Source organism: Drosophila mojavensis, unplaced genomic scaffold (assembly GCF_018153725.1).
Source record: "Drosophila mojavensis isolate 15081-1352.22 unplaced genomic scaffold, ASM1815372v1 contig_49, whole genome shotgun sequence".
Classification (NCBI taxonomy): Eukaryota; Metazoa; Arthropoda; class Insecta; order Diptera; family Drosophilidae; genus Drosophila; species Drosophila mojavensis.
In genome coordinates this window covers 2,214,474-2,240,471 of record NW_025318872.1, presented here as the reverse complement: position 1 = coordinate 2,240,471, position 25,998 = coordinate 2,214,474, and the positions used below count along the sequence as shown (strand labels likewise).

The following is a 25,998-nucleotide window of genomic DNA, read 5'->3' as shown; positions in this document are numbered from 1 at the left end:
GCTATTGGCTTGAACATTTTCTATCGCATATTGTTTTTGTTGGCTCAACCAAAAGCTTTGCAAGTTACATAGATATCTTGAGTGATGACTGCTCCTCCCGTTAACAGAATGGTTTTCTGTTAAAAAAAATATTTTCGTTCCAACTGTTGCCTTTTTGGTATTTTTCGTGCCAATCGTTACCAGTATTTTTAGTTACTAATTTATGCTAGTATTTGTGGTCATTTTTGATTTAACTCGATTTTGAATACATTAGGCAGATTAAAAAACAAGACAACTAAGCATTTATTTATTGAAACATATAGATAATATGTATATGTTAATAATGTTAAATGTAATTATTGTAATTTTTCTTTCAAATATCAGTATGTATATGTAAATAGTAAATTGTCTTAAAATAGACAACTCTAGACTAATCTAAGCCTAATTTAAATACACAAAATTATGTACTAAATAACTATATCTGCTTCAAGCCCCAACGATTCCGAGTGCTTTTTCGCTTTCATGCGTAAATCCGCTATGCTAGAATTTTTGTGCGCTGCAGCAAAGGCAGCCAAATGAAGCGGATATTGCGGCAACGGAAAAAGTCCAGCGGGTCTACTTCTATTGTTTATTGCGGCTGCATACTAAAATGGTATATAAATATATTTAACAAAATACAAGTTTAATTATAAAATGCTCAATTTACCTGATGAGCTGCAGCTGAGAGTATAGCTGGATCGAAGGCGGAAAATGCAGCCGCTGCTGCAACGCTGCCTGAAAAATGTTCGGCAGCGGCCGTTACAACGGATATCGGAGATGGAGGCCGTTTATTAATTATATTGACGGCGCTCTTTCCGCCAGTTTGTTGCGGCACACTGCAGAGTCCATTCGACGAAGGAAGCATCGTCGTATTTGTGTTTCGGATATTGGCCAGGTTGACATAAGGTGCAACACGACAAGGCTCGAGCGGCGTCGACACCGGCGGACTTCGACTGCTCAATAAAATCCCTGAAATTTGCAAACATATTTTTAATAAGAAATGCTTAAAATATAAATATATAACAATTCTATTTTTTCATTTAAATTCTTAACTATTATTTTGAAAACAAACTCTGTTATTATATTAACATATATATTCATTGTAAGCAATGAGCTTTCCGCTCCAACGAAACCGACGGCAAAAACTTTCTGCGTGGTCCAAAAACAGACAAATAAGACTACAAACATTTTCTGTAAGAGAAAACAACACGAACCCTAAACCTTGATAGTTCTATCTCTAAAACTTTGAAAGATATAATTTTCTTTCTCAGTTCATAAGATCACAACTGAATGTTATTTTCGGTTTATTTAGGGAGGAGGTAAAACGTAATCTCTTGTCTAATTTAGGGATATGGTTTATATAGGCGTAGCTATGCAACACTGAATGTCTTAATTAAATAATAACCTTATTGTAATCACAAAGGAATCGCTTTAATAATTTTAGTCATTTATGCTAAATAGAAGATTGAGGCTGGTGAAAAGAAGAGAAACTGAAACAGTTAGCTAGCTACTTATAATATTCCATATAAAATTATAAATAGCTTATTGTCTTGGACATAAATTGTTGAATGAAATGGATTTGTTGGAGGCGAAGGGACGTGGTGTCTAGAGGGCCGTGGTAGCAAAAATAAAGTAATCAAATTAAAATTCGAATAAAACACACACAAGCTTATGTTCATTCTTAATTAGCCTCAAATTCAAATATAGTTTAGATTTATTAACATAATAATAGGTTGTAGCTTTCAAGTTAAAATGAAAGACTATTGAATAAACAATGAGCAAAGTATCAAAATAAATAAAAAATAACACTTATGACTAATGTGGGAAATTATATAGACGAAAGCGAAAAAGAGGTACATTCGTAATTCGATCTAATTTTTAAAGCATTCGTTTTTATGCAATAATACTATTTTATTAAATTAGATTTATAGATGGGACATAATCCAAACCAAATGTTTTAAGGTACCATTAGTAACATATTTAAAAAATCGTTGTGCAACCTTGGATTGGAGAGTTTCTATTAACCTAAGTACTTTCACTCATTAAATGAAATAAAGTTTAGTGTTATATCGGTCAGTATATCCCATATATGTATGAAGTGAATGCATTCCCATGATGCTTAATATTCCGCACAATATGTTGATTTGCTTATTCCAACCCAGTCCTTAATTGCATTTCCTGTTTCCCTTCTCTACTTGAGCAAGTCTGATTCTATGTGTAAATAATTTACATAAGGACATACCTTAATACAAGTACATAAATACAAATGAACATCCCAATTTGGCAAATCGGTACAAAAATTCGTGACAAGTAATTGAATTCATTTTCTAATTTATTGCCATGAAAACACCCTCGGGCTGAACTGAGCTGAGTCGAGGGCTGGATTCGCCGGATTCTCTCGCACTTACTGCTGCCACAATCTGCTGCTGGGGTCGCCCCCAGCACTCGACCAAGGCCAGACGGACACATATCAAAATGACACTCCAGGGAGTACAAGGCCAAGACCAGGTTGGCCTCGTCATTTATGCAGTGTTTTGCTTTTGGGGCGATAAAAAGTCTGAGAATTGATATAAGTCCATAAAACGATTCCTTACTCTGTATGAGAAAGGTTCTGTGTGTGTTTTTTTATTCGAATTTTAATTTGATTACTTTATTTTTGCTACCACGGCCCTCTAGACACCACGTTCCTTCCCCTCCAACAAATCCATTTCATTCAACAATTTATGTCCAAGTCCATGCACTTTAGTTAAACTCGAGCAAGCTGAATCCTTGATATATTGTAGGACCTAATGCTATTTCTTAACATGCATGGAAGTTTTTCGTGTTGCTATGAAATATAGCTAAAAGAAAATCATAATAATAATAACAAGTAAGAAGGCTCCAGTCGAGACTGCTCGACTGGGAGATACCCTGAACCCTCCAAGCTGATATTCTAATCATTCTGCACTTCTTCTATGCACACATACATACACATGCACTTATAAGCACGCGCTCTGCTAACTGCGCAGTAAGCAGCGGCTGCGCTTGGGCTGCGCTGCAATGTGGGCAATATTATGAGAATTTATTAGTTGAATAATTTCTCTTGTAGTAAGAGTATCTTTATGAAACTTTCAGAATGTGTTCATATAGTTAAAATGTGTGTACATTCCAAAGCACAAGTCTCTAGTACTTGAAATGCGTTTTTTACAAATTGGGGGCAAAGGGGACGTGGTATCCAAAATTTGTAAATTACAAAATCTTTGTGTCTATTAACTCTATATACAACGCAAATTTGAAGTCTCCTGGTTAAAAAGTGTTCAAATTAAGCTGAAAAAACAATGTCGATTTTTCGATTATTCTCGATAAAAAAGTTATCGGATGAGTTATCGAAAAAATAAAGTAAACTCGTACTGCCTATGATATACACGAGTATGCATGCCAAATTTCAGCTCTCTAGCTCTTATAACTTCTGAGATCCTTTTGCTCATACGGACGGACGGACGGACAGACGGACAGGGCTATATCGACTCAGCTCGTCGTCCTGATCAAGAATATATATACTTTATGGGGTCTGCGATGATTCCTTCTGCCTGTTACATACTTTTCACAAAACCATTATACCCTGATTTCCCATTTTCAATGGGTTCAGGGTATAAAAATAATATATAAGTGGATGTTAGAATTACGTGCTACTAAGGCAAAGTAGTCCTATTCTACATATAGTCCTATATTGCATACAGATTACATTTTGTAGCTTAACAGAGCACTGTTGAGTGGCTTTAGATTTTGCAGTATTTTTTTTCGAAAGATCACTTTAAGTTTTTACAAAAAAGGAAGTTACTATTAAATGAATTTATTATTATTGATCAGCTCAAAATGAAAATATGTAAAATTACATGGACATTCTTACCAAATAGAATTATGCCAAATAGAATTATAGGTGCAAATATTACAGCAAACTAATAATAATAATAATAATAAATGTAGGATATATTGCCCTACATGGAAACAGAGACAAACTTTATCATCCTGAAATATACAAGCGTGCATATTTTGAACATCTGATTTTTATTTAATTTTAATACAATAGCCTTTAATTTAAGGCTTCAAAATAGGAAGAATTTGACAATCGCGTTTTCATTTTTAGGTGAACTTTTACAGGTATCGTTAAGACTACAAGTAAATAAAGTCTTCCTCGTACAACTTATATTAATTTGCCAGTGATAAGTACGTACTGCCACATAAGAGCACCCCCAGCTCAATAGCTTTAAAGACTTAAAACAGTGCAGCAGTATCCAATAATTGTTATGGCGCAACAAACTTTGCCTCTTGCACAGCCATAAATGAGTCTCAGAGCAGAGTCCCCGTCGTGCACTGTGAAGCCAAATTCAAAGTTATAATTAATAGATATCTTACTGCCAGACCAGCAGGATACTGCAGTGTATAGCTGAAGGCAAGAGCGAGAGAGCAATATGTAAATTTAATTTACATCAATTTAATAATTTTAAGTGTGTAGGCATTTTCTATATCAAGAAGCTGCCCGGCCTCAAGCCAAAACTTTTCCACTTTTACGTTTTCTCTTTAATTTCTATTTGCACCCTCCTTACGTTCGTTAATGCCGTGCTAAGCCACAATCCTTCCTCGTCGTTATATCGAACACGGAGTTGGTTTGAATTTATGCAAATTTAAAAGAACACGGCAATTAGTTAAGTAAATGTTGAAAGTTTACAGCTTAACTGTGTAATGCCGCAGTTGTCTTAATGTACAGGGTACCCTCTGTGAAAATATTTAACCAACTGTTTAACACAATATGTCATGGTTTCGCAGTTTATTCAAATGTATCATCATTAATATATCAAAACCTTCACCCTCTTCTTTCTCTCTCTATCTCGCTCTTTCTCTCTTTGATTGCTTCCTTCCCGTTCATTCATCAACGCCCCCTCAACCGGGCCGTAGCTCCGCTCCCCTCCGCTCAATTCACCACGGATAACATTTTTATTTTCCACTTTTACGGCCGGAATATTTAATTTGATTAAGTTGGCAATGATTTGTGTCGCTGTCACCAGGCCGTAGCTGTATATACATAGATATAGCACATATATACGAGAGGGTATATTTGGTTGCGATTTTCGAAAAATCACAGCAGATGCGAGATGCAGAGTTTCAGATTTTAAGCAATAATTTTAATTTTATGTTTGATTACATACAAATTTGCTGTTACACGATTATGAAATGAAATGGGTATATGTATTATTTTTGCAGAGTATCGTATCGTGTATTGATGTCTATCTAGAGTTTTGAAATTTAATAGTTTATTTATTTATTTATCCTTTGGCTTGGGCTTTAAAATTTAATAAACTTTTTATAATGGCTTTAAAGTGATTTTTCTTGGGATTTAATCATTCACACTTCTTAAAGATAAACTCCAAAACGTAACTGCTGACTACAATTACAGATTGATCAAGTTATATATTTGTAAATATATTTGTCTAATCGTAGAAAACTACATACTACACATCATACATTTGAACACGAACTCTACAATTTATACATAGATGGTATACCTAGCACGCATCAATTTTATTTTACTCGTCCACATATAGTAATGAATATGGAAGAAGTGGAACCATCTGACAAATTTCCATTTATTACATATATGTATATATTGAAGTATATTTCGGGCAGAGGAGGGCAAACAACACCAAGTTTAGCTACATTTACAGATTAAAAGCCAGGCTTATCAATTCAATCAATTATATGTAATGCTTGGATAAAAATCAATTTCGTAATGTGCAAGAGTGATATGCTGTCGGAAACACCCGATTTATTTCTTGTTTTTCGTTCGATTAAAATATGTCGTAAAGATGTTTTATGCGCACATTTAAAGATATAATAATAACTAGTTCGTTAGTTAGTGATAGACTCATTTAGTGCGATATCTTTAAAGAGCAAAAAACACTCGTTAAGGATAATCCTGAATGTTGCAGATACATAAATATACAAAAATACTTACCCTTATGCATTTGATTTTCATGTTTTCGACATTTCGCTCTTCTATTTTGAAACCAAACCTGCAAAAAATAGAAAATGTAATCAAATTTTTAATTCATGTTATATTACAGAGGAACTGAGTATACAGAAAGGGGATATAAATGTAGTGTTTTGCATAATTTAAAAATATATTTAAATTTAAAATAAATAATTTTAATTAACAATAATATCAAAAAAATTATTTTAATTTAAAATATAAGTATAAGAGAACTAGTACCAAAAGAACTAGCACCTTATATTATTGAACAGCTATAATCAAATAGCTGTTTATTTATATTTGAGATAAGGTATAAATATCTGGAAATCCTAATTCATAAATTTCCGTCAAATGACTTAAGAGCTTTTACCCAACTATAATATCTGAAACTAGCCAAACATATATCGAGTGTCCATTTGTGGAAGAGCTAGAAAAAATTTAACGAGCTCTAAGTGTAGGCATTGCTCATTTCCATTAGTTAGGATAAATTTATTGTAAATTGTCATGTGTAGGACGGGACTTGTAATTTATAGTGCTTGCTGGAGGAACCAGTAGCTGGTTCATATATTACCACACAGCGGTCCATTAAGAGTCGCCCTGATTGAGCATTTAACTTGTAATCGGCCCCCTGTTGTTACCACGAATCTCTTACTTCCGTATAATTGTAACGAAGGGCGGCGTAAACCACTTAACACCCCATATCGTTCTCTTCGTAACTCTGGTGGTTGCAAAGACAAATTTTGTTACACAACTAACTCTTGGTGTAGAGTAGAAAGCACCGTTATAATGAATATCAATTGTATTTCAATTTGTGCCCAGTACTTTGGCTAACTTCTGCATATTAATCATTATTCTTTATTTGGCAGTCCAAAAATTTTTGATGACAACTCTTAATACTCTCGCTGAAGGAATGAAAGGCGTTTATTGGTTTTGTAGAATGTTAATACAAGTACGTCATAAGCATTTTTTATTAGAGCTATTATCTTAAAAATGAATCGATATTAAAATAAAACGAAATAGTGCTCTCAATTGAAATTGTGAATGCTTCGCTCAGTTTTGCACAAAATTTTTTGTTCTATAAAAAGTTATTTTTAATTTTTACACCCTAAGCCGAAAATCAGAAATCAGGGAATAATAGTTTTGTAGAAAAGTGTGTAACAGTCCGAAGGGAGAAAACACTCATTTGAATTTTATTCATCCGCAGATCGAGTTTTTCTACTTCAGTTTGACTTTTTTGTTATCGATTAAACCTCTTATGGAAAATCAGTTATAAAACGAGAAAGAAAGCTCTTGTGGAGACTGCTCGACTACGAGATCCCCTGAACCCTTCGAGCAACTGATATTTCAATAATTATTCGCATATGCAGACATACACGCACACACATAAACATACGTACGCCCGCTTAAACACGCGTTGGCTGCAGTGTTGGCTTACTATGGGAACTTAATTGTTTAATAACTTTTCTTGTGGATGGACTATCTTGATGAAACTTTTATGTTATGAATATAAAATAGATATGCGTGTACTTGCCAAAGCACAGGTCTCTAGTATTTGAAATACGCCTTTTATAGATGTGATGGTGGGGTGGGGGTGGGGGGTGAATTTGAGGTGGGGGGTAAATTTTGACAAAAACCGAAATTGTATAAAATGCATATAGGTATACATATAAAATTTGGAGACTCTAGCTTTAAAGATGCAGGAGATATAAATTCATTACTGGTTTTCGATAATGTTTTCAATCGATAACAAAATAACGGGGCAAGTAATCGATATTTAAAACAAAACTCGATATGCGCTTGCTAACTAACTCTTATATCTTCTGAAATCGACGCGTTCAAGCATACGGATAGACGGACAGACAGATAGAGCTAAATCGACTCAGCTCGTCGCCCTGATCAAGAATATATATACTTTATGAGGTTTGCCATGCCTCCTTCTGCCTGTTACATACACTTAACAAAACCATTATTGCCTGATTTCCCATTGAAAATGGGTTCAGGGTATAATTATGTCTCCTACCAATTCGGAGCTAAAGTCTGCAAATATTAATATAGATTTGGGTTTATTTTGTAGAATTTTTTGTTATGTTTAATAACCCTCACTCCCAAATCTACCCATTTCTTAATGGTTTTTAATTTGAACATTCCTTCTAAGTAATTCTTGTAAGTATTTCCTCTATGTATATCCACCAAGTATTTACTCCAAGTATTTCTTCCAAGTTTTTCTTACACGTATTTTCTCCAAGTATTCCCTGCAAGTATTTTTTCCAGGTACGTCCTCTAAGGATTTCCACTAAGTATTTTTAGTAAGAATTTGTAGTATTCCAACAAATTTTTCCAGTGTATATTTCTACTAACTATTTCCTGCAAGTCTTTAATGCTTAGCTGAACGATCACACACATAACTCTGCTTTACTGGACTGCACGACTGACCTCCACCAAGCCTGGGCGACTGAAAAAATGCTACAGCTGCCCTTTATAGGGCAACTTTCACTCAAAGCCTAAGTCGCGCTCAAATGCTGAGCCCGACGCCAGGTAGGAGTCGTTGAAGTCGTGGCTTAAGTCCCCAATAGGAAAACTCGCTGCTGCTGCAAGAATTCTAGCTTCGTTTTACTGCATACATATAGATAAGTTAAATGAACTTCTATAGTTCTTCTTCATCTCTTGCGTTTCTTAGGAAGCCAGAATGAGAGATAGAGAGATAGACGGAGAGACAGACATAGAGATAGATATACAAATAAACACTCATAGTTAAATAAGATTACCTCATTACGCTGCTCAAGAAGATTTATGCTTGATAAGGCTAAATTTTGATCTGTTAAATATCTTATGTACATTAACATCTTTTGCTCCATAATTCTCTTAAGGACTACGCCTTCTGCATAGTCTGCCTCGATTTCTGGCTAATTCGAATAGGCTAGATCTAGCCTAAAATAGGCTAAGCTGGCAATGTACGCGTGTGTATGTGCATGTGCTGTTTGTCGTGTAAGCAGAAAAGACGTGAGGAATCATTGGAATACCAGTTCTTGGAAGGATTAAGGAAAAACTAAAATTTATCTCTCACAATTTTACAGAACGTTGGATTCACAAAGACTTGATATAGCCTATGTTTTGTTGATCATCAAATGCCATTGATTTCTTGTATAAGTCCACCAGTAGACAGTCGGTTACAACTGACTTCCACATCGTTACTTGCTGCTTCTTACCTGCACTCGTGCTTCGCTCAGTCCCAAGCGCTGACTCAGCTCCTCCCGCATAAAGGCATCTGGGTAATGGGTCTCTTCGAACAGTCGCTCCAGTTCGTTGAGCTGCTCAAGCGTAAAATTTGTGCGCGATCTTCGCTGCTTGCTGCTAAGTCCAGAGTGTTCCATGCGGGCGATATTTGTGTCTCCTATGTTTGACTGCGGCTCCGGCGATATTGATATAGACTTCTCCGAGCTGACCACCTTATGCAACGATAGCTCCGGGGAATTGCTATCATTGGAGCATTCATTGTTATTAATATTGATTGTTGCAGATGTTTTCATTTCTGTTGCTTTTGCAAGTAAAGTGAATGAAATGACAAATTTATGGTGTTAGTTACTTATTTGTTAGTAAAAAAGTTTAAAGAAATATATATATATATATATATATATATATGCCAAGTCGAAATAAACACAAATAGTACACATACATTCATATGTGTGCGATAAGATGTGTATATTCCAATTGCAAATTGTCTTCTCTTGTATAACACTTATCCTCTTCAGCTTTTATAATGTGTTGCACTTTTATTTTATCACATACAATCCACATACTATTTATTTCGCATCTAATACACAAATCACCTTTGTATAATCCATTTCCTATATAATAAGATGAAGTTATATATAGTACATTATATAGTATGTAATAGTTATACTATACAGTTGTACATGAATATAAGAAAATGTGTTATACAATGATATCACGTATTCATGATATTTTTTAAACCCCTATGTATACCAAACTTCAATTTCAAACGTTTCATGTATAACAATACTAAACACAATATCTTTGTTTCATTCCCTGATTTGTATGTATAATACTTTTTGAATCTCTAAAGTGTTTTTAAGCATAGGCATTCCTAGATTAACTCAAAACAAATTCATCTAACACTTCTGTTTACTACTCTCTAATAATATTAATGCCATTTTTGTATACCGTTTGAGTATTTCTGTTAACTCATATATTATAAATTTCGTATATATACAAATTTAATATAGCCTGGTGTATATCACGAACATTTCCAATTTTTTATACACTTGATCGGTATGAACCTCTTTATCTCCTCTCAATTGTTTTGTACCACTAATAATTATAAATTATATATTTCAAGTCTCTTTATATCGAAAAAATAGAAGAGGAGGTGAAAGTCTAGATATTTTCCAAAGGGGTAATTCGATTTACCATATTTGCTTTTTATACTCATTCACTAAAGTGAATCAGTATATTGTTTTTTTGTAATGTCCGTCCGTTTGTCAGGCTGTCCGTCTGTCTTGGAAGAAATCTCGTGTATATCTCCGATTTATAAAGTATTAAAATTTTCCCGATCTGCTCACTGGGGCTTGGCAAATCGGAAAATGCATTTTCCGATATACCAGAAATCATATTAGTCGAAGAGCCAGAAAGCTGAAATTCGGAATGAAGATCCGCATCGACCACCCAAGATTACGAGCTATGACGGATATATCTATGCCCATTGGGGGCATGGCAAATCGGATAAAACTGTATCTCTTAGAGCTTTAAAGCTAGAGCGCTGAATGCTATGATTCTTTAAAGATTAATGAATGGAAATTAGGGGCGTGGCAAATCGGACCTGAAAATATAGTGATTTTTTAAATTCTGCTTTATTTTGAACACTATTAAAGCTAGAGACCTCAAATTTGGTATATTTACTCGGGCTGACCATCCAAGACCAAAAAGCTTTGACGTGTATATGTCCGCCCACAAGGGGCGTGGCAAACCGCAATAGTTGATATCTCCTAAAGTATAATAGCTAGAAGCTTCAAATCGAAAAACACCCTGTAAATTTAACAATTTTGCTGCTAATTTCTGATGGGATGCGAATGAGTATTCCGTAGTCGGTAACGCCCGACTGCAACGTTCTTACTTGTTATTATGTGTATTTCGTTTCATTTACAGCTAGAGCGATGCAATTTGAAGCTGCAATATATTCTGATTTATATGCAGACTTCGAATTCGGAATACAGACCCAGATGAAAAAAGTTTATATGACTACGCTCATGTCGCAGAATTGAAATGTACTGCAAGTAGGTTACTGTAGAATGTTTTTCTACACAGTTTTTAGTAAGTATTTGGACCAGATTCCTCAACATTTAACAATCAGTCATCTGCTTTAAAAAGGGAATCCTTATATTATTTATTGTGGCCATTGAAAAAATCAATTCCATTATCTTTTTTGTTGTTCAATCAATAGCAAAGAATCCTCTTTTACCATTTATTGTACTATGTTCTATTTACGAATTTTATACTTATTTATATTTACTTGATGAGCTCTCGATGTCAGGATCTGCCATATTATTCATGCACTTGCTGCTGGTTTTACTATCCGAGTCTTGAAATTTTACGATCAGGTCACCATTCAGTTTCGAGTTATTCGCCGTGCTAGAAATACATGCAGTTGAATCATCGAAACGGGAAGATCTCTTTTCACACTTTTCATCTGAAATTATAGGAAATCGGAATTAAAGACAACTAAACACGATAATCTTGAGAATCAACCGCATCCTAGACAGGTAATAGGTAAGATACATATTTATATCAACTTCTTTTCGGTAATACATTTATATGTTACTTAAGTTTGACGAAAATAAATAAGTTCTACAATATATATTTAAAAAAGTTCCAGTTTTTTCATTCTAAAACGAAGTTATCTTATCACAATAATCATAATTAAGGTATTTATGTAATTAGGCAAATAGACTTACCTTCTGATTGTGTATCCGATACCAATAGATCGGAAATCAACCAGTTCTTAGGCTTTGGGGCAGGATCAGTCTTACGGAGCTCTTCACTATCCGAAATAGTTGCAATCGATTGCTGTTGAAGCGAACGGATTTTGACTAGAGAGAGGGGCTTGGGCAGACTCGTATCATCCTCCGCGCTGTTCTCTTCGGCTACCGAAATATCGGTGATATCAATGTCCATGGACTCTTCACCGTTAGCACAGTTATCAACAGATACACGGCCCAATCCGCTCGGGCTCACTAATATGGACTTTGTTGCCGTTGTTGTGGCGTCGGCCAGTTTATGGATGCGCGCACTTGTCATCGAGTTGAACAAATGGTTGACTCGATTATTTGTTAAATTGAACTCAAATGATTTATTTACAAACTGTGCTAATTGCTCCATACTGGCTCACTATAATTACAAATTATGTTTTTTTATCCAATATCGAAATCTTCTTCACAGCACTTTCACTCCGATGCATCATAGTTGCTCTTACAAAATAAAACGCTCGACTACTTCGCAGGAAACGCCAATGGCATTACAGGTCCCCATACAGTTTCATTCCAATTCAAATAAAAAAACTTATATCGAGCTAAAATCTCTCTCTCTAAGTTGATTTTTTTCGCTTTTACTCTTAACGGCTGCGCATGCCATTCTGCTTCTGCTTCTTCCACCTTTCGCCCCCACTGGGAGAGAGCAAAGCACGCACACAAACACAGAAACACACACACTCACACATGCATAGAGATACCTTAGATCAACAAGCATTTGAGATTTGGCACATATTTAAATATTTAGTTAATTGTAGTTTAATTAACATATTTGAATTATTTTATGCTAATTATGCCGAAAATGAATACAAATATTAACAAATATATTTATTAAATTAATATTTAGTATTTATTGTAGTTAGACAGTACAAAATGAATTAAATAACTATAAAGTTTATTATTTTTATTTATTCTCTAATTATTTAAATTAAATAAATACAATTTCATATGTATAAATATTTTTATTTCTTAGTTAAGGGACGATACTTCTCCCCTCAACGCTCATTGAGTAAATCTGCTCGCTCCCTTTTGGCCTCGCTCTTTATCGAGCGTTCGGAACAACCCCTAAAGAGCCGTAGAGTCGTAGAGTGGAAGGTGTTGCTCCCTGTCCGACACGTATATGTATATTCAATTTATTCTCATTGGTCTTTACGTGTTGGCTGTTGTTGTTGTTGCAAAGTGGTTGTAGGCTGCTTGGCTCAACCCAACTTTACTGTTATTGGTTATAGCCGCTTTATCCTGTATACACATTAACTGTGTATAAAACACCTAATAATTTTCTTTGCAATCGCCTATGTGGGTGGAGTTTCACGTTGTTCTCACTTTATCCCTGGATTAAATTGATGAAAATATCTCGCAGGCATTCGCCCAAATATGTAGCACTTAGGTTGGTAATTGAATTTTAACTAAAAGTATATAATTGCTTGACTTTCATATATAATGTGCGGATTATAAGTGCTTAAAGATTCGTATTTTAACTTTGGCATGTGGAAACTTCACGTCCAGACCACCGCCGACTTTACTGGTTCGAAGTATTTTAAAGACTCATTAAAGTAATTAATAGTTAAAGAAATAGTTTTGTTTTATATTTTTTATGAAGTATCATATTCTAGTCAGTGGAATCTATTTGAAATTCGAATTAATAAAAGGAAATTAATATTTTCGTGTTTGCTATAAAGTTATTAGTCTTTAAAGTTTTGATATACGATATAATATGGATAATAAATCTTTATTAGTTAAAATTTACTTATTGGCTGTGGGAGGCCAGGCATCTAGCTCATTCTCGTTGAGACAGAGGGCAAACTCCTCGTCGACTGATTCAACAGCTCTGAGTGATAGGAATGCCTTTGGACAGATGCGGATGCTCAAAGAGTCAATGGCGTTATCTTACTCTCACAAATTTGACGACACTTAGACCTCTCATAATAAAAGCTGTTAAGCGAATGATAATACAGCTAGAAGTACTTATTGGATTTGTTCATTTAAAATGCATTTCGATTTATTTACTAAGTTTAGTATATACATTTTGAGTTTTGTAATATATTTTTGCATATGTCATTTGAAATCTGCATTTTAATGTAGATATAGGTTTTGCAGCTGCAAATCCAAGCATCCCACATTGCATCAACTTTAGTTTCCAATTAAATTAAACAAAATTTGTTTCTGTTTTAGATCAATTTACTTCAAATATGAAGTTGTTTGGCAACACACTTTCTGGATCTATTTTATTGTATACTTTTTGACATAACAGACTTATAGCTAATACACAATCATATACATATATATGTATATCAACTAAATTTAAAAGCAACATAAAATTATGACTTGAGATTAATGGTTCTATATATAGATATATATAATAGTTAGCTTTATGCCTGCGCAACTATTGATCTTTATCTTTACAGATTCTGGATGTCATTTCCTGCAGTGGCTCTAATTCCTTCGCGGATATCAGTTCAAATTCCTGGACAAAGTAATAAAAATGCTTATAGCAAGCATTCACGTGTGCTTCCTGCAGTTGAAAATATGTAATTACTTAGAGTATATTTAATTATCATTATTGTTTACTTACCGCACCGATGGTCACAATTCTATCAAAATGATGGATGTAAACATGTACGAAGACCCGAAATAATCGTGTTAATATTTTTCGACTTAGTGAGCTAAATGATTTAGGAAAAGGAACATCTAAAATCGAACAAAAAACATTAACTATATATTTATAAATCTATAATCATGACTAGACATACCTGTAGAGACGGGAAATATTGCTTCATTGTTAATTTGAGTCTCTATCCAATCCATTAGCAACTCAATATATTTTTGTGCAGGCAGAGCAGTGGGTTTTTTGTATCTACAATTTAATATTGCAAATGTGATAAATTATATTACAGGAATATTGGTTTTTCACTTACACATCTCCGTCCACCCACAAGTATTCATATTTCGAGCCACCAGACATTGTCGGACAGGTGGTTTCATTGCAAAATTCAGACACAGTGCCATAAATGAGATTGATGCGATTGAAGAAGTCAACAACTGTATAAAAAGAATTATACAAAATTTATACCATATATAGACGGAACATTTGCAATGAATTCAACTGCGCACAGGCATAGAATACAGTTATAGTGGAGTGTAAATGTATGCGCATCTCGATAGTTTCTTTTATATGTTATAATAAAATAAATAAATAATACGAGCGTGACAAACGGAAGCATCGGAGCTCTTAGTCAGCACAATGTCAGCCAGGTACCCATAATTGACAACTCAAGGGCGTAAAGCACACGAGTTATACTATATTGGGCGGAAGGTGCCCCTGTGTAGTTCTGGAACTCTCATCAGCATATGAATATACTGTACTGTAAATAGTCGAATTTACGCACCGTGCACTGCTAACCAGTCGTTCATATTCTCGCCTTCTGGTAATCGTACCACTTGACGTAAATTGATTCCAGAGTTCAAACTAGCCTGGGCCTGTTTATGAAGTGAATAGCGGATGGTACCGGCCGTAAATCTTTTATTTGGCCTAAAAGTCTGCAAGCCGAAAAAACATTTCCATATTAATCATAGAAACATTTCTCTAAATATAGTTATCTTGTAAAGATTATAGCAATAACATACCTTTCCCTTTTGGAAAAAGTCTAAGAACCCGTTAAGGGCCATTTTACGATAGTCTTTTATTTATTTTTGTATATTTATATTATATTAAGAACACTTTAGCACAAGAAAACATCTGTTTAAACAATGTGACCAGTCAGACCAAAGTAAAATACCAAAAGAACTTTCTCGTCTGTTAATTAACAGTAAGCACTGACTAAGTGCAGTAAGTTTAAATATTTACTAAAAGTTAAAAATTTTATTTTAGCATTTGGGAAGCAATTTGCATTAATTAAAATAAATACTCATTAAAGAAAAATTAATCTCAACCTAAATTATAGTATCGATAATCGGCTAACAGAACATTAATGTTTACAGTAGCCAGCATATTCATTGGTATTTAGGTATTTCATGATTCATGTGCTTATTAATTATTTTACTTATTTTTTGATCCAAAAACGTTAAAATAAAAAATATTTATAATAAAAAAATATTTATTCATAGAAAATGCACTCAATTATATCGGTACATTTTTAATTAAATACAACTATCGATATATGCTATCGAAAATATCGAAATATACCAGCATTTAGGTCGCCATGTTGTTTAGTAATTTGTGCGTCTCTGTTTTGTTTGTGTATTAAAACGATTGAAAGATTAAAACAAAAATAAAAAATGTTCTACGAACACATAATATTGGCCAAAAAAGGCCCGCTAGCCAGAATCTGGCTAGCAGCCCATTGGGATAAGAAAATAACTAAAGCGCACGTCTTCGAAACAAATATAGAGAAATCAGTGGAGGGTATTTTACAGCCAAAAGTAAAATTGGCGCTACGTACGTCAGGCCACTTACTGCTTGGCGTTGTGCGAATCTACTCAAGGAAGGCAAAGTATCTATTGGCGGATTGCAATGAGGCGTTTGTTAAAATCAAAATGGCATTCAGGCCAGGAATGGTGGACTTACCTGAGGGCCATAGAGAAGCAAATGTTAATGCAATTACGCTGCCCGAAGTTTTCCACGATTTTGACACAGCCCTGCCCGAACTCAATGATATTGATATTGAGGCTCAGTTCTCTGTCAACCAGTCCCGAGCAGATGAGATAACAATGCGAGAGGATTATGGTAGCCTGTCGCTTTCCCTCCAGGACGACGGCTTTGGAGACATTGGATTTGAGGCGGACACGCCCGAGATGATGCGTGGCCCCTTGTCCGGGAACATAAATGATCAGCTCTTTGATGATGATGTACTCACAAATGTCGTTGAGCCAAACGATCCCAACATCACGTTAACACAGTCCGAAATGCCGAATGATCGACTGGACGGTGATGGCTTTGGTGATTCCTTTGGACAGCCAGCATTATTCGAGGACGATCTATTTGGGGAGCCCCCGCAAACAGTTGGCATAAATACGGCAATTAATGAGCCCAACAATCCGCCAGATTATTCAGATGATGATGGCATCGACAACTTCAACAACCCTCCGTCTCCGGCGTCGTCCTGTGCCGATTCGGTGCACGATGACAAGGAGGACAACTTTCAGGCAAAGGATAACAGTTTTAATGAGGACGTCAATGCAGCTGGCGGGGATGCGGCTTTAAATGATCTGACCCTGGTACAAAATGACGACGAGGGATTCGCTCTGGCGCCCATTGATGCAACCACTTACAAGGGCGCCACGAAAGCCAAGCGCAAGCGAAAGCTTATCATTGACGAAATCAAAAATATATCGGGAGAGGAAATGAAGGCCCAACTGGCGGACACCTCCGATATACTGACGACTCTCGATCTGGCCCCGCCCACAAAGAGATTGATGTATTGGAAGGAAACGGGTGGAGTGGAGAAGCTGTTTGCTCTGCCCTCTCGGACAATACCCGCCAGAGTTCTACTTAACAACTATAACCGGCAACTAGTATCACATTCGACGCCTCTGGAGGACTTCTCTGTGATTGCCCCCATGGACGTTCTGGGCTTGGAGATGTACGCACAAGAAGGCGAAAGCTCGGTCATAATTGTGAACAAGAAGGGACGCAAGCGAAAGAATGACACGTCTGCAAGTTTGGCTGCTGACCAAAGTGCAGATAATAACACACTCACTCAGAGTCTAGCGGCACCCGAGATGCTTCGAGAGCAGGAGAAATCGCTGGGCGTGTCGGCTGTATCACTTGAAATTACCACGAAAGAGCAGGAGAGCCTTGGACCTCAGAACGAGGCAGCTATATTTGAGAATATGCGTAGTCCTGCGCTGCTCTCGTTCAACGACATGGAGAACTTCTCAAACCTTAACGAACTACCGCTGACGCCGCGCGATGGCCACCAGGATATGGGCGATGATTTCCATCACGGCGACCTGACACCGGCTGGACTGGAGCATGGACAGATGACGCCACATCATGGAAGAATGGGAGACATTGATTGTATGCCAAACCTGCCGCCAGACCAAGTCAGCTCGATATTCAACGAGACCGAAGGAAGAAACATGCCCGCTGGCAACAACTTCAATAAGTCGTGCGATATTTCCACAGATTGGAATGACTACGACTTTCCGCCTTCGGCGGGTTTGCCGCACACCACAGCCGAGGAACAAATGGAGAATGAAACGGATGAGCAGTTTGAGGAGCGTGTGCTGAATAAGCGAGCGGCGCAACTCTTCCTCGATGTCAGAGTTCACTTCAACAACCAAGATCACCTGACCCTATCGCAGCTGACGGTGCGAAACACGAGAAAACAGGCGGCTCAGAAGTTCTACTCGTTGCTCGTATTGAAAAAGTTCAAGGCCCTGCATATAACACAATCGGCGCCGTATGCCGATATAACGGTAACGCGCGGTCCTCTGTTCGACAATCCCAAATTGTAAAGATTAGACGAACGGCCTGTTTGCATGATCTTTGGGCAGTAAGAATCCAAAACAAGAATTGGGAGGATAACCTGTCATGATTATATAAACGATTTTAAATTAAGTTAAAAGTAATTATTTTTTTAAATGCAATTAATTGTAATGTTAAAAAAGTATTGCTGCATTGATTATATAATTTACTACCAGTTCATTTAAACTATTTATAAATAATTAAAATCTTTTAGGAATTTTGAAATGAGTGTTAAACATTGTGTAAACCCTATTTAAGTACTTCCGTCGCCTATATAGATTATCGTAACTCGAACTTTCGTCTAGACAATCTAGGCTTTCAGCTGCTGAACCTCCACAAACTGTAAGTCTAAGCAAAGCACATTCGCATCAGAAACTAATCTCTAATTTCTTCAATAGGTTGGATCTTATTCAGGGAACTTCAAGTTAAATAACTGTTAATGAGAGACAAGCAAGGAAAGACTCCCATTACCGCATTGTAAAGAGCATTTGATATAAGAGATTTCATAGTAAATGTTGTTCCGTTGTATCCAGTAGGCCGAGCGAGCACATTTGAAATAGTTTGTAATTTTATAACATATTTATTCACATCTTTACAGACATGTAACAATTGAACATAGATTATTGCCAGTTATGTACAATAAACATATATATATATGTATAGCTGAAGACGTGACTTTATTCGACGTTATCATATATGTCCTCCATACCAGGAACACCTCGCAGTTTCTTTATAAATACGTGGTATGCCTTCTTTTCGTCCTCGTCCAGCTGTACAAGACTCTAAAATAATACTTGAATTAGTATCCGCATCATATAGAAGAGACTATATATTACATTTGGTGTAAATACATGCTCGCTGTTCTCGATCGAGTACCCATTTTGCTCCAAAGTTTTACTGAGGCCAGTCAAGTGAGTCGGACTGCAAATGAACTAATCGTATACAAAATGTTAGTAATGGCGGTTATTCTAAAGTAAACTAGAATCTAGATAGCCCATCTTGGATTAGTTATCTCCTTTGATTACTAACATTCACTGCGGCTGTGGCAGCATCAACAATTTCCACATCTTCAGCTCCTAGTTGAATTGCGTCTTCCGTGACCTTCTCCTCTAGGCTGGTTTCAGTGCTGGTCAACGGTGAAGCATAACGGGCTTCTATAAGTCCAAAATCCTCGAACATATGGCTCACGTCTACGAATTCAGCGCTGCAATAGATTTTTGACTTAAGTGAGGGTTTAAATATACTTGAATCTCTTTATTAGTTTAATTTATGAACTTACCCAGATTTCTTTATCATTGCCGTCACATCCATTTTGATCCCAGGCAGATTATCGCTATATATGCTGCAAATCATATAGACTTTTCTTCTATATCTTATGTCGAAGCGATGTTTCTTCAGTTGTGCTTTGTTATGCTGGCATTTCTTAATTGTATTTTGTATTGTTCCCATGGGCATATTTCTCTTCAGGGCATTGTCAATTTCCGATCGCAAAAGCGAATTCACAGCCGGGTCAGCCGATTTGCCTTCCTGTACTGCCAGCCGCAGTTGTCTTGCAATCTTTTCAAAAAGAGCTGCCCGTAATCCATCTTTCTGCGCCTTAATATGTTTTATGTTGGCCCATTTGGAATGTCCAGCCATGTAACGCACAGGTTGTACTTCATTGAAACTTAATTTAATATTTTTAATTCCAATTCGACTAAAATTTCGTAACATTTTGTTGTTACGGTGTATTTTATGTTAAGCAACAGAAATACATGCGGCTGGCCACAATCGAATTGGCATATATCGATATCAGAAATTTTAACAGAGCTTATTAGACAACTATCGATATGATTTAATATACTAATTGTACACCACTGTGCAAAGACTAAGTATTCTAAAAGCGGCAATTGCTTACTTTACTGAGCGTAATTAAAGAACGTTTAGAGGAATTGACTTTTTTTGGCCACCTGTCTAGTTCTGTATGTCGATTCGATTTCAGTTATCAGATACGCCTTTTGTATATATGTTTATTTTAAATATATGTGTTTAAAATATAAAACTTCTGGTAATTGCGCCAAAACGAGAATTTAAATAAGCTGAAATAGCAGTAAGCTTTTGTCTGTAAGCATACGTCAATAGTGAACTTGCCTTCGATAATCTGTTCAAATTCAGCAGGATGGATTTTAGTGCGTTTGCTGAATGTGCAGTTTCATTTCAGATTACTTGGGTTGATTGCTTTTATCGAGATTGGAGATGGCAAGGACTCAAGGGTAATTTCTTTTGGAATGCTGGTAATACTGACGACTATATATTCAAGACTCCAAATATCGAGCTACAATAACGCTTAAAAATAAAAATAACGCTTATAACAGTGAGGTTGGGTACATTTTTAAATCCTGAACCCATTGAAAATGGGAAATCAGGGTATAATGGTTTTGTGAAAAAGTATGTTACGGGCAGAAGGAGGCATGGCAAACCTCATAAACTATATATATTCTTGATCAGCGTGACGAGCTGAGTCGATATAGCCCTGTCCGTCTGTCTGTCCGTCCGTCCGTCCGTCCGTCCGTATGAGTGCGTCGATCTCAGAAGTTATAAGAGCTAGAGAGCTGAAATTTGGCATGCATACTCCTGTGTACCATACGCAGTACGAGTTTGCTTTAGTTTTTCGATAAATCATCCGATAATTTTTTTATCGAGAATAATCGAAAAATTGATTTTGTTTCTTCAACCTCATTAGAATACTATTAGACCTGGAGACTTCAAATTTGCGTTGTATATAAAGTTAATGGATACAAAGATTTTGTAATTTACAGATTTTAGATACCACGCCCCCTTCGCCTTTGTAAAAAACGCATTTCAAATACTAGGGACTTGTGCTTTGGAATGTACATACATTTGAACATTATAATTACGTTTTAAAAGTTTCATTAAGATTGTACGTCTAAAAATTAAATTATTCAACAAATAAATTCGTAAAATATTGCCCACATTGCAGCGCAGCCCAAGCGCAGTCGCTGCTTACTGCGCCGTCAGCAGAGCGCGTTGTTATACGTGCGTCTGGATGCATGTGTATGTATGTGTGCATAGAAGAAGTGCAGAATGATTAGAATATGAGCTTGGAGGGTTCAGGATATCTCCTAGTCGAGCAGTCTCGACTAGAGCCTTCTTACTTGTTTTACCTTGCATTAAAGACATACATAGCTACATGTCTGTATTCGGAATTTCAAGTCTATAGCATTTTAATTAAATGTCTTTGAGATACCGGATATAGTATTTGCCACGCCCCTAATAAGTATTTCTACATCTTCAACAGTTACGAAAGCGAATGCGTTTTTAAGGACGAATATAGCAAAGACCAATATACTCTTTCGTGCCTGAAGTAGGATAATTACAAATACTTATTTGAACATGTATGTACATATACAAAACTTGCGACCCGCATTGTATACAAATGATTTAAAATGGAATTCTTCCGCGACATCGGAATTTTTCTAGCTGCGAATTTTTATTAAACATGAATGTTAATAGACTTCTAATATTTCTATTATTAGTTGGAAATTGTATCACTTTCAATAATTGGGATTGATTTTGTTCGATGACAGCTTTCAATTTGCTTTTAGTCCTTTAGCTTAACTTTCATTGTATATGTATGTTATCTTGATATTTACAGACATGGCTAGCTACGAGTGAAAAGTCGAAGTATGTCAATAATATTGCGACACATTTTTACTGTAGAAATAATTTCTACGTTAATATATTAAAAATAAAAATATATCAAAAAGCAGCTCCTTGTAATATGACGGCATTACGGGAATTTGCATTCGATGATCTGTTCAAGTTCAATAGGATGCTCTTTGATCCCCTGACCGAGGTCTATTCGAATGCGTTCTACGCCTTTAGACTATTAGAGTTTCCGATGCTCAATGAAGTCGCCGTTGCTCCCAATGGCCAGTTAACGGGATTTATCATGGGCGTTCGCGTTCGTAATGAGCGATGGGTCGGAAATGGCAAGGACCCAGAGAAGATGAGCAGCCATGGCCACGTCAGTGCCCTGGCCATTGACAACGACTTCCGACGTCTGGGAGTGGGCACGCTGCTGATGGAAAGCTTCAGGGTCAAACTGGAGGTCAAACGGGAGTGGTACATCGATCTATTTGTGCGCTGCAAGAACCAGAACGCCATCAAGTTCTACGAGCTGCTGGGCTATGCGAAGTACTCCTTATTGCCCAGATACTACCACGATGACGATGGGTACGAGATGCGCCTGCCGCTATCCCAGGACGTGGACGGCACTTGCCTCAAGGGACGGATGAATGCTATAGACGGCCTTTACAGTGCCGGACGGGAACTGGTGAAGGTGCTGAAAATGCTGTTCGGCATGCTTCGGGATGCCATATTGAACGTGCTTTGAGAATGTTCTCAACTCGTGTTGAGTGTCATATGCCATGTCAAACCCAATCATAAATACTCAGTAAACAACACGCACTTGCCATCATCAAAATCTATTTGTTAAACATATTGTTTACCGTATTCGGATATCATCATGAGTTGCCTGCGGGAGATGCATCTCGATGATCTTTTTAAATTCAACACGTTAGTCTTCGATCCATTCACCGAGGTGTATGGCCTCAGTTTCTTCATGCGCCACCTGGCCCAGTGGCCCGAACTGGCGCTGGCCGCCCTCTCGCCTCAGGGCCAACTGGCCGGCTTCATTTTTGGCAAGTGCCTGCCCGGCACGGATGCCGCCGACCTGCACGGTCACGTTTGCGCGCTGACCGTCGAGTCGCACTATCGCCGGCTGGGCGTGGCCTCGCTGCTCATGAACCACTTTGCGCACTTGCTGGACCTGAGGAACGCCTGGTATGTGGATCTCTATCTGCGCTGCAGCAACCAGGCCGCCTACCAGCTCTACTGCGCCCTCGGCTACTGTCTGCGCCGCGTCCTGCTCGAGTACTACCCAGGCGATCCCGACGAGGATGCCTTCGACATGCGAAAGCCGCTGGCCATAGACGTCCTGGGCCACTCCCTGCTGGTCGCCAGCAAGCAGTCGGTGCACCTGCCCAGCGACGAGGAAAGCGACGACGACTACAACTAGGGCGTCTGTTTCTCCCTTCCTGTATCTTTCTTTTTTTTTTTATTGTTCTTATATTTTCTCTTTGGCATTTCATTTCTCTCGACGTTCAACTAATTAACTAAAATATTCAATTGCGCTAAAATTAAATTTCCGCTTACGCACAAGAGCTAAACTACAAATTTCATATGTATAAAAGAAGTATATATATACATGGACCATATATACTCATGCGGTTTTTTATGCCAAACTAATTTACTTAGGCCAAGGCCTATGTTAAGTTTTTTTATTGGCCACATTTTGTTATACCCTGAACCCATTTTCAATGGGAAATCAGGGTATAATGGTTTTGTTAAAAGTATGTAACAGGCAGAAGGAGGCGTGGCAGACCCCACAAAGTATATATATTCTTGATCAGGGCGACGAGCTGAGTTGATTTGGTCCTGTCCGTCTGTCTGTCCGTCTGTCCGTATGTATGAACGCGTCGATTTCAGAAGATATAAAAGCTAGAGACTTCAAATTTTTTTTTAATCGATAAAAAACCATATCGAAAACCAGTTATAAAATTATATCTCCTACACCTTTATTGCTAGACTCTCCAAATTTGTTATGTATGCTTATATGCAATTTATGCAATTTCGGTTTTTGTTAAAATTTACCCCCCACCCCTATATCCACCCCCTCACCACCATGTTTGTAAAAAGCGTAAAAAGCGTTCAAATACTAGAGACTTGTGCTTTGGCAAATACATGCATATCCATGGTGTAATCATAATCTGAAAGTTTCATGAAGATCGTATGTCCACAAAAAAAGTTATTAAACAATTAATTTCTCATAGTAAGCGCACACTGCAGCCCATGCGTGTTTATGCGTGGGTGCTTGTGTATATGTGTGTGTGTATGTGTTTGTGTGTGTATGCGTGTGTGTGCGTATGCGTGTGTGTATGCGTGTATGTGTATGTATGCCTGTGTGTGCGTGTGTGTGTGTGTGTGTGTGCGTGTTTCTTGTGTAAGCTGAAAGACGCGAAAAATTATTGAAATAGCTATTGCTCCAAGGGTTCAGGGGATCTCGTAGTCGAGCAGTCTCGACTATAGCTTTCTTACTTGTTTAAGATAATATACATATATATAGTAAATGAAAATTATATTAATAAACAAATTATTTTCGTTGCAAATTATTGAAAATTTCATTCGAATATGAGTCAGAAATGGTTAAATTATAACTTGTGGAAGACTCTTTTATGATTAAGAAAAAGAATCATAAGCGACTTATCAAGATGAGTCGCGGCTAGGGTACCATTATCTCCCGACAGAACAGTCTTTTATGATCAGAAAATGAACGCAAATATGACTATTTTCAATCGTCGCGCGAATCTTTTCATGTTTCATGTTGTTATCATATCATACTCCTGTTACGATACGATTACACGTCCTCGTGTATACAGTTAAAAACTCATATCTAATTTTTAATCAAAATAAAATAACTCGCTTACATAGTTTCATTATCCAATGTAACATATTCGCATCATTTAAACATTTACATTTGCTCTCATCGATATTATCAAAATAAATCTTTCTGTTCATTACCCACATAATCATTACTTTATCTCATTACACATTTTCCTAATGTCTTCAAATGTTAGTTATTGCAAATAAACTCAACCATTTGGATTTCACTTTTATCTCTCACCTATGTTACATCATCAAATGGCAGTGTTACGGGATATCTCACTTACATTCTTAAAGTACATCATACTCTTCCGCAACCACTCGCCAAAAGGGCTCTCCATCGAATGTAAGTTTGGCAGGATATCACTCAAATTCAGTAGCTCGTACTCTTCTGCGCAAACCCGACCATTTGGCTTTCCGTCTTATATGCCCAGCATCGATGCACTCTTGGCGTCAATTCAGCTTTTGTGCGGCTTGCCTTTCACACATTGCAATCAGTATATACAGAAGAATTTGTGCCATGTAAATAGTGTCGAAAGTGCTTCACAGCATTGTACACTGCCAGAGTTTCCAACTCAACGAATGATATTTGGATTCTGACTACGACTACTCTACATTTCTCTTCTTACTTATGCATGCATCTTAACCGTACGAGCTCGCATCTGTGTGAAGTTCTTTTGGGAGTTGAGGATCAAAAATATTAAGCACTGGGTCACTTGTCAACATGGAAATGATTTTTTGATAAAACGGACAACGCCTCTATTTTTCTTAGGTTTGGTTTTATTTCACAGTTTTATTTTTTTATTTTTTTATTTTGTAAAATCCAAGATACTCAATTCCTGTTCTCAAAACTCACATTTCTTTATATTTAATGAAAATCCTGCATTTGCCAATGCCTTTAACGATTTTCAAAAGCTTGTTCTTTTGATTCAGCCACAATCAAAACATTGTCAATATAAACA

The 25,998-nt window shown here is 36.7% G+C and overlaps 6 protein-coding genes across 8 annotated transcripts; 3 read left to right on the top strand and 3 right to left on the bottom strand.

Moving 5' to 3' along the window:
* Window positions 1–305: 305 nt before the first annotated feature.
* Window positions 306–12,512, bottom strand: LOC6577928 (ALX homeobox protein 1). Of its 2 annotated transcripts, none has more exons than XM_044009146.1 (6): window positions 11,995–12,512; window positions 11,553–11,729; window positions 9,232–9,554; window positions 6,011–6,068; window positions 686–987; window positions 306–623 (listed from the first exon to the last, which is right to left on the bottom strand). In XM_044009146.1, the coding sequence occupies exons 1-6, from the start codon at window positions 12,416–12,418 to the stop codon at window positions 447–449; spliced, it is 1,461 nt and encodes a 486-aa protein (XP_043865081.1). In that variant the 5' UTR covers window positions 12,419–12,512; the 3' UTR covers window positions 306–446. The 2 variants fall into 2 exon arrangements, with proteins under 2 accessions (XP_043865081.1, XP_002003859.3); XM_002003823.4 differs by having other exon boundaries at window positions 308–623; window positions 9,232–9,560; window positions 11,995–12,480.
* A 1,749-nt stretch (window positions 12,513–14,261) lies between these two features.
* Window positions 14,262–15,827, bottom strand: LOC6577927 (MOB kinase activator-like 3). Its single transcript, XM_002003822.4, has 6 exons — window positions 15,691–15,827; window positions 15,453–15,603; window positions 14,982–15,105; window positions 14,817–14,920; window positions 14,639–14,754; window positions 14,262–14,578 (listed from the first exon to the last, which is right to left on the bottom strand). Exons 1-6 carry the CDS (start codon window positions 15,730–15,732, stop codon window positions 14,450–14,452), a joined length of 666 nt encoding a protein of 221 aa, XP_002003858.1. The 5' UTR covers window positions 15,733–15,827; the 3' UTR covers window positions 14,262–14,449.
* A 425-nt stretch (window positions 15,828–16,252) lies between these two features.
* On the top strand, window positions 16,253–19,194 carry LOC6577926 (double-strand-break repair protein rad21 homolog). The gene is made up of 2 exons (XM_032728810.2): window positions 16,253–18,874; window positions 18,931–19,194. The coding sequence occupies exon 1, from the start codon at window positions 16,342–16,344 to the stop codon at window positions 18,520–18,522; it is 2,181 nt and encodes a 726-aa protein (XP_032584701.1). The 5' UTR covers window positions 16,253–16,341; the 3' UTR covers window positions 18,523–18,874; window positions 18,931–19,194.
* On the bottom strand, window positions 19,090–20,300 carry LOC6577925 (probable transcriptional regulatory protein Pmob_0807). 2 transcript variants are annotated; one of them, XM_002003820.4, is made up of 4 exons: window positions 19,812–20,296; window positions 19,562–19,736; window positions 19,369–19,464; window positions 19,090–19,314 (listed from the first exon to the last, which is right to left on the bottom strand). In XM_002003820.4, exons 1-4 carry the CDS (start codon window positions 20,243–20,245, stop codon window positions 19,210–19,212), a joined length of 810 nt encoding a protein of 269 aa, XP_002003856.2. In that variant the 5' UTR covers window positions 20,246–20,296; the 3' UTR covers window positions 19,090–19,209. The 2 variants fall into 2 exon arrangements, with proteins under 2 accessions (XP_002003856.2, XP_015021389.1); XM_015165903.3 differs by lacking the exons at window positions 19,090–19,314; window positions 19,369–19,464 and having other exon boundaries at window positions 19,626–19,753; window positions 19,812–20,300.
* A 1,877-nt stretch (window positions 20,301–22,177) lies between these two features.
* LOC6577924 (N-alpha-acetyltransferase 20) lies at window positions 22,178–23,022 on the top strand. Its single transcript, XM_002003819.4, has one exon. The coding sequence runs from the start codon at window positions 22,314–22,316 to the stop codon at window positions 22,926–22,928; it is 615 nt and encodes a 204-aa protein (XP_002003855.1). The 5' UTR covers window positions 22,178–22,313; the 3' UTR covers window positions 22,929–23,022.
* Window positions 23,023–23,060: 38 nt separating this feature from the next.
* Window positions 23,061–23,612, top strand: LOC6577923 (N-alpha-acetyltransferase 20). Its single transcript, XM_002003818.1, has one exon. It carries the CDS (start codon window positions 23,061–23,063, stop codon window positions 23,610–23,612), a length of 552 nt encoding a protein of 183 aa, XP_002003854.1.
* The last annotated feature ends 2,386 nt before the right edge of the window (window positions 23,613–25,998 follow it).